Source organism: Rosa rugosa, unplaced genomic scaffold (genome assembly GCF_958449725.1).
Source record: "Rosa rugosa unplaced genomic scaffold, drRosRugo1.1 SCAFFOLD_177, whole genome shotgun sequence".
NCBI classification, from domain to species: Eukaryota; Viridiplantae; Streptophyta; class Magnoliopsida; order Rosales; family Rosaceae; genus Rosa; species Rosa rugosa.
In genome coordinates this window covers 9,043-17,528 of record NW_026908913.1, presented here as the reverse complement: position 1 = coordinate 17,528, position 8,486 = coordinate 9,043, and the positions used below count along the sequence as shown (strand labels likewise).

The 8,486-nt window shown below is 38.8% G+C and overlaps 1 protein-coding gene and 2 long non-coding RNA genes across 3 annotated transcripts; 2 read left to right on the top strand and 1 right to left on the bottom strand.

Annotated features, from left to right (window-relative positions):
• Window positions 1-223: 223 nt before the first annotated feature.
• On the bottom strand, window positions 224-1,457 carry LOC133724172 (palmitoyl-monogalactosyldiacylglycerol delta-7 desaturase, chloroplastic-like; the record flags this gene model as incomplete). Its single annotated transcript, XM_062150882.1, has 4 exons — window positions 1,050-1,457; window positions 803-943; window positions 497-555; window positions 224-308 (listed from the first exon to the last, which is right to left on the bottom strand). Coding segments are annotated over exons 1-4 (573 nt in total), but the record flags the coding sequence as incomplete, so codon positions are not given.
• Window positions 1,458-2,714: 1,257 nt separating this feature from the next.
• Window positions 2,715-4,731, top strand: LOC133724171 (uncharacterized). The gene is made up of 3 exons (XR_009853512.1): window positions 2,715-2,881; window positions 3,516-3,648; window positions 3,756-4,731. It is a non-coding gene; the product is annotated as an uncharacterized LOC133724171 (long non-coding RNA).
• Window positions 4,732-5,482: 751 nt separating this feature from the next.
• Window positions 5,483-7,742, top strand: LOC133724173 (uncharacterized). Its single transcript, XR_009853513.1, has 5 exons — window positions 5,483-5,871; window positions 5,995-6,034; window positions 6,489-6,581; window positions 6,659-6,760; window positions 6,890-7,742. It is a non-coding gene; the product is annotated as an uncharacterized LOC133724173 (long non-coding RNA).
• The last annotated feature ends 744 nt before the right edge of the window (window positions 7,743-8,486 follow it).

Below are 8,486 nucleotides of genomic sequence, written 5' to 3'. Positions count from 1 at the left end.
TGATTTACTTTATCCATCGATCATTCGAAGGCAGAAATTAACCATCAAGAATTTTTTTGCTGGTGGCAAGTGCCAGGAGCTACTAGTTAGGGTGGGAAAATAAATTAAAATAGTTTGGAGGTTATTGTTTCGAATTAATAAAAAAGAATCTTTTGGTGACAGTAGCAAATTAAATTCAGTACTAACAAGAAGGACAATATATAGGCGCAATTGTGCGTTTTACCATTCCCCAAACCAGAAAGGGCATTCCTCCCAGAAAATACAATAGAACTCCGAGAGCTATATAATGAAGAGGGTATGTATAATGGGATGAAATCTGCTGTCCCCAAAAATACTGTGCCAAACCAGTCCCCATGCATTCATTGGTCCACAAAGAATAAAATATGGAACAAAAGATTAAGAAAATATTTTCTTAATCTTTATGGACCAATGAATGCATGGGGACAGGTTTGGCATAGGGTATTAGGGACAGCAGATTTCTTCCCACTATACATGGAGAAACATATAGTATGGTTGTCTTTTCAAATCTCCAACATTCTTTAGTCGTGGTTCATACTGCAAAAAGAAATTAGAATTTGTAAGCTCAACACATATATTCTTCAGTTGTCCATTATTGGCATATATATTTTGGTTCCAGGATTCCATAATTTCTACTAATCAATCTTTTTGCTGTTAATTTTCTGCTTATATATAGCATATTTAAATTGTATGTAAATTATCTAACACCATAGAGATTAGTAGAGAAGAGGGCTATAGCTAGGATTCAGACTCCACCAGAGGGAGAGAGGGAGATAATATTTACATTTCCGTTTCGACCACGGTAATCGATTGTCCAACCAACATGACTAAACCAGAATCCTCTAACTGGGCTATGAGGGTCTTTCACTGTGTCTGTCAACTGATGGTGGGATCTGTGTACGCTCACCCAATCAAGGGGACTTCTCTGCAAACCGAAAACATGTTACCGATCGAAGAACAAAATATAGAAGTTAAAACTCATCATCTCATTTATCTTTTTTAGAGTGATTAGATAAATTTCAGACACAAACCTGAAGTGATAAAACCCCACAATAGGCAAAGAAGTACTCGAGCCATCTGGGAAGCTTAAAGCTTCTGTGGGAGAGATTCCTATGGAACGAAAGGGTTACACCGACACCTGAGACAAAGTAGAGCGCAATGGCCAGCCAAAACGCAGTCCAGGTGAAGTAAAACGGCGCAAAAAGAGAAAGGAAGTGCAAGAAGACGAGGCTAGTGAAAGTGCCTATGTCCACGAAGTTCCACTCCCTCCCCCAAAACTCCACTCGCCATTTCACCAGCCAATGGTCCCAATCAAGCATTTTCAGCTTGATCTGCTTGATTCTGTGTCTTTTATCTTCTGTGCGTATGAGAATACAAGATATAACACACTACGTGATGAGAATGTTGCAGGTTAGTGCATGTGTGTGTTAGTTTTATATAGGGGTGATGGAAACGATGGTTGCAACTCATTATTTATTTTGTTTGTCAATTGGTGGTTGAGGAACTCAGCTGCCTTTGCTCCCACAAAATCACGATTAACCGAATAAGCATAATTCTCACGCATGATATCCTTTGCCTTTATTATTGTGCTAGTCTTATATAGGGGATTAGGGGCTGCGGGACAGAGGTGGTTGCAACTTGTTATTTATTACTTCCTCCGCCACCAATGTTGTAGAAAATTAAAAATATCATTTTCTAACCACTGCAAGTGGCCTAGTGGTTCTTGCCTAGTTGGGTGTGCTCCCCAACCTAGGTTCGAACCCCGAAGCTGTCAAAGTGGCCAGGCACTGTGCTGCAATGCACAGTTGGAGCATTTCACATGCGCCGAAGGGGTTTTATCTTGGGCTTAGGAAGCCTTTGGGTTCCCCTTGACAAAGTTATAAAAAAAAAAAAAATAAAAAAAAATCCTTTTCTGTCATTTATTCGTTGATGATATTAAGTGGTTCCATTTCCCCTATAGGGTATGGCTTGGTCCCTTGGTTCTTAATTTTACCTACCCTACTCTAGGGGGTATATAGGCTTGCTCCTTCATCCATAAGATGCGGTGAACCATCTGTTTTGTTTGTTTGATTTCGATCATTCTCGCCCAGATCGATCCTAAAAAGAACGAGTTGGAAGTGTAAGAAGACACCGACATTATTCTCATTCCAACATGCATGCTAGCTGTTAGGTTTTGCAATCTCCTATTGCATGTCTCTGCAGCCGTTGATTATTGGACTCCATGCTTCGTACTCCCAAAATCTAATGGTATATTTTTTATTTTTTTGGAATAACGTAATAGAAGATTTCATAAAATCATTCACAACCACCATTCAGCAATATGGCCGGATAACATGCAAATGGAAAACCTTCACCTATCAAACTCTTTCTGCGGCACATAGCAAGATATATACACTACTACAAATTGGGCCTTAGGGCACCAATAATAGACACTATTAGACAATGGTTTGTTTTAGAAATAGTGATACACCATTCAACACAAACGGTGTTAACGATTGGGCTTGACACCAATAGTCAGTGGCCCATATATCACACCTAAATAAATAATGAAAATGCTGATGTTTCTAACATACACTCTCTTTCTTGAAAGAATGGGTCAATCAAAGCATAAAAAAGCATGGGTCAGTAAGCATGGGTCAAATTGATGTATATATATTTGTGCACTTTATATCTTCTCCTTTCAGCCAACAAAAAAAGAAAAAACAAAACACAATACCTTTTCCTTTCTCTGTTTCAAACTGGGCTTTTAATGTCGTCCGACTTCTTCAATAGCCGATCTCAATACCAACCTGACATGTAGAAGTTCAAATTGGTAATCCAAGGGATTCAATTCAACTCTTGTCGTCTGGAGCAGCTCTAATTGGTATTGCAATAATCTTCTGGCCAAGTATATATATACATACACACATATATCGAAATCTTTTAGCCAACTGAGTTGTCCAGTAGGTTTTTCAGGCTTGTTAAATACTTTTATGGATTCCCAACTTTTTCTAATGATCCCGTTATTTGGTTATCGAAGTATGATGCTATTTACGTAAGATTGCACATTTGAGAGCTGTAGTTATAAGTTCATAATGATGTTCAATAGTACTGGAGGAAAATTTAAATTTAAATTTAGTACTGGAGGATTATGACCAACTACGTGAAGGATCAAATTGTAGATAAAATGATCTACAATAGTATCAGAGTTATGTTTTTCGATCTGAAAAATGAACTTAGTCTTCCCAAACTATTTATAGTTAAATGTAATCAAAGCCTTCTAATGGTCTTCCCCCCATTTACAGCAATGAATTGTGCAGAGCCTCAGGTCTCAGCAACCCAGAGCTTTGTTATTATTCATATATAAACTCCCCACCTGTCTTATGCAAGGAGTGAAGCTACATAATTTATAAATCTTAAAATTGTATAATTTTTCTTATGTACCTGCAACTTCCAGTTTGGTGGTAAATTGTACAGTCTTAATTAGTGACTGCTGTCATGATAAATTTGGATTTCAGGTATTTGTGAATGATCCATTCCTGAACCACCCAGAACATTGAATCAGAGTTCGAGTTGTATCAGCAAGAGCTTACCACTCCCTCTTTATGCGTAGCATCTAAGTAATGAGGATGATATGATTACCTGAAACCTGTAAGGCTGCTGTATCTCATAAATATGCCATTTGCCCCTAAGTAGATTTCTTATGGTTTGCACTTTAGTTTGAACTTTGTTACAGTGTTCTTCTTCTTATTTGTCAGAGAATATGGACAAGAGTTGGGTAAGATTGAAGAGGGGTAGTGCAGATTACAAGTTACGATTACGAGGCTAGATCTCACACGTCTTAGCAGTTGCATCCTTTCATGGAAACATCAAATGTCCTTGCAGATCATGTGTAAATGGGGAGTGGCATGACGGGGATACTGTCTATGACCACTTGGTGGTTGAAGGTATTGCCCATTCATACATAGATGGTCCTTGGGTGTGGCATGGTGAAGCATTCGGTGTTCAACAGCCTGTGTGTACGACCTATGAAGAAGATACTAATTCTGGCATGGCTGACATGATACATGATCTTTTCCCAAGCATAGATGGACTAGAAGGTCCGTGTGAGAATGAGAACAATGCTCCCACATCTGAGAATGAGAACCATGGTCCACCCCAACCTATGCCAGATTATGTTCATCATTTTCAACGGTTGCTGGAAGAAGCCAATCAGGACTTATATCCAGGTTGCAGAGCAATGAAAAAGCTGGAATTTCTTATCGAAGTATTCCAGAACAAGTGCTTATATGGCCAAAGTGATGTATCTGTATCTGCGTGGCTGAAGCTGATTAAAAAAATTCTCCCAGAAGGGGAGACATTGCCTAGCAAGTAGCAACTTCTATAGGACAAAAAGAGTATAGAAGTTGTATTATAATCAGTAACTTAAAAGAATTTGTTGCCATCTGATACATATGTTCTTTTTGATGTATTTACTTACACAAATTGTAAGGTGATTAATCTCCAGGAAGCTACTTTAGGTGAGATTGATTTTGTGACTCTTTTAACTTTTTTTTTTTTTTTTTGAGAATATTTGTGACTCAACTTGAATGCCATATATGAAAGAATATGGCTTTTGTTAGTCAGTACATGTCTGTCGTCTGCAAGTTTATGCTTGTGATCCTATTTCACAAAGCATGTTATATCGAAGTGTTCTGGTAAGCTCATGGTGATGGACATGTATAATATATTAAATTTTTTTTTTCATATGTACAGGTGGCAATTATGGAACGGGATCCCGCTTGATTGTTTGAAAAGGACAGAAGTGTGGGAAAACCACAACTCAAACTAGAGCCAAAGTTGCTAACCCGGGAAAAGGAGTTTTGTGGGACCTGAAAAAGTTTTAAAAATGGACTGCCACGGGATGGTCAGCCATATTAACCCTTAGAGCAAGTGCACCCGTAGTCAAGAAAAGGCAAAGTCGAGAAGTCAAGAATTTGACCAGTTAAGTTACTATTCACTGCCACTGGACATGGGTTTACACCCGTTGTTTTTCTTGCCCGGTCAATACTGTTCATTATTATATAATTTTAGGGGGTCTCGAAAATCGACTTTTTACACATACATAATTTGGGAAAACTTCCTTCATGAAAGTTATAGAGATCGTCGATACGATCTCGTGCATAAATGGAACGCAATATTCGGAGTTCGTATGGATTTATTATGAATTTTTGAAATCTGAAAATTTTCTATACAAAAAAAAAAAAAAAAAAAATTCTATTTTGTTTCAAAGGATCTTAAATTTTCATTTTTTCATTTCCCCCCCCCCTCCGGTTCTCTCTCTCGCAGCTGCACCAGACCTGGCGGGTTTCGTCTGACTGGACCCGGATTTTTCTCCGTCCTCCGGCCAAGGACCCGCCCCCCCCCCCCCCCCGAGGTCGCCTCACCTCGTCCGGCAGCTTCGTCGCCTCAGCCCGCCCAGACGCTGCCCCCAGGTGGAGATCGAAGAAACCCCAGGCGGGTCTGCTTGCTGTTGCTGCTTCAGTTTCTCCTTGCTGCTGCCCCCGAGGTCGCCTCACCTCTTCTCTCTCCGCAGACGTCACCCACGTTTGGGTGTGGGCGGAGCTGACACAAGCCTTGGCTGGGCAAGGAAAATGTCATCCTCTTGCCTTTTTTCTTGACTGAAGTCAAGAAAGTCATTCCTTTGCCCGGTCAAGCTTCTGTTGGTGGAAGGGAGTTTTTTTTTCTTGCCCGGTCACCACCTCAGCAAATCCATGCTTTGCCCGGTTAAAGAGGAACCGGTGGACTTGCTCTTATCAATGTTAAAAGCATTCTCCAACCTCCCTCTCATCAGTTAGAAGAACAGAGAGCTCAACCACATTTACAAATACAAAGGTAAGGAAGGCTGAGCCATGGTGTTTGAACATTTCATGGCTGAAATGTTGAATTGTATGGCTACTCTTTTACAAGTGAATCCAATTATCATTTAAGTTATGTATACTTTCTTTTCTGTTTCAGCAAATAGGCTTCCTCTGGCTGGGAGAGACTTGGTTTGAAGGTATGTAATTCCTTGGCTTGTGAGTTCATTTAATGATGCATATACAATCTTCCTCTGCCCATGAGTTATATAGTTGATGTGCTGTTAAATAAGAATATATGCTGTAATTTGGTGATGGTGCATGTTTCCGGAAATCATGTATGTTATAAGAATATATTACAAATTATATAAGTTTTTAGGTCAATTCGACTGCACTATTTAGTTCCTCATTCGGGCATTACCCTATTAAAATTGAAAACTTTGGAACTACTTCAGTTTTCAACTCTCTCGACTCATTATTGTTGGTTGCAGCAATGTGCAAAACTAAATGTATGATTGTTGTGTCCATCATACATGTGTTGAAATTTATTTTAAAAAGCTTGAGACTTGGGGGGTCAGGGGATATTAAGAAGCAACAGAGCTGCTTGTTTAAACACATTATCCTTGATTTTGAACATATGTTTGGTAATCCCAGGAACGTGCTTTGACAGATGCCAACAATAGGAAGGAGCTGAGGTCGAGTCACACTAATGGAACAAAGACTTTTGCACAGATGCGATAAGAATATGTGAGGTTATTTGTGAAAATAGCTTCTGTATCTTACATTATGAAAGGAATTATATTGAAATGTTCATTCAATTTCAGGAACAAGTGAATGGTTATGCTCCTGATCGCATAACATTTTTCACAATGACACATACTCGTGAAGACGGAACAATAGTAGATGCCAAGTCATCAGATATAATAGTGAGTGATACAATATTTGAATATGTAGGAATCATGGGGACAGAACCTAGCTAGTAGTTTTCATGATGTTATATCGAAGCTTATGCAAAAGTGTCGGTTAAATTATTTCAATGTTTCTAACAAGTGCAGGCCAAGTTCAAAAATGGATTAAAGGAGTATGAAGAAGGGCAGGAGATAATGACAGATGAGATCCGCCACAAAGTGTACAGTGATGTACTTGGTCCAGAGAAAAGGAATTGCGTTAGAGGTTATGGTTTAGGAGTCCAATTCACTGATGTTCCAGGAGTTGTCACTGAGGTAAGAGGTATGTGTAGGGAAGTGCATACTCTCAGAGCTGCATGAGAGCAACAAAAGAAGCTCATGTTGAAATAGAGAGTTTAAGGTTGGCTAATATCAACTTGGCTGAAGAATTGAGACACGAGCAAGCCGTAACAATGGAGGCACACAAGAAAAAGATGGAAGATTCATTTGCAAAAATGAAGGAAAACATGATGAATGAGGTAAACAAGTTGCTTCATAACTCATCAAGTACTGATGGTGAAAGAGGTGTAATGGAGAATCAAATGGCATCAAAGGACAGAATAGATGAAGAGGATTGTGTAATGGCTGATCAGGGGAATGTTGAGGTCTATTCACCAATTATGACATTTGATCTGAACAGTCTGTGAAGCTCAAGGTAAATATTAACTATGTTTTTGTGCTCTTTTGGCATAAATCAAGTTAGGATGATGTTAGTTCTCTTCTAAGGCCATCAACATTCCCATTGAAATGGAGGAGCTTGTTCAAATAGATTGACTGCCCAGCAATGTGGTGTTACTTTTTGAAAAAGATGGAAGATTTGAATGGTTTAGCACAATAGAGTAGGTGAAGTGTATTAGGTAGGTATTATTAATCTTTTAGGTCTATGAACTTTGTATTGACTCTATTGGGATGTAAATGTCGTTCTGATGTAATGTTAATATTGATGATAATTAATTTTACCTTTATGAGTACATCTTGGTGCATGTTGTTGAAATTGAATACAGAGTAATGGTGTATTACAATTTACAAGCAGCTAAACCATCCATACGTGCTGCCATCAAACCAATTCGGATCAAATTCCATTCCCACCATTTGCCATTACTGGCACTGATATTGGTGAGGCCAAGCTCATGAAAAATTGCTGGGTAGAGAAAACTTTTACCCACCATTATATGCAGGTGGGGGTTAATTACACACCAATATATGCAATGCAATCATAATAGTATCCATCAAATCTCAAACAAATCACACACAATTGCAGGGTCAGTGGGTCTTAATTACACACCATTTACAAGCTCACAAAGAAACGGTGATTTGTCAATTGATACCAAACATTGTACTATTGCTGACAAAAGATATGGGAAAAAGCAAAGTAGTTATTGACTACAAAATCCTCTAACATTCAAATTAGACACCCTTAGAGTATTGATGTTCTATGCCACAATGGAAACTGGAGCAAAGACCACTGACTTGGCTTGGGTGGCTGCATAGTGCCTAAAGCTCATATTGGTTGCTGTTGTAGGCAATAGGCACCCATAATAGATGGTGTCCTACAGCCAAAATTCTAGTAGTGATAACCAGCAGAATTTTATGGCACGTTTACTTACTTGAAATGAAAAATAATCATGAATCGGAAATAACTGGAATGGGAGAAGAAATGAATCGATATTGATTCCGGATGAGTTGATTCCTAAACCCATCTTCC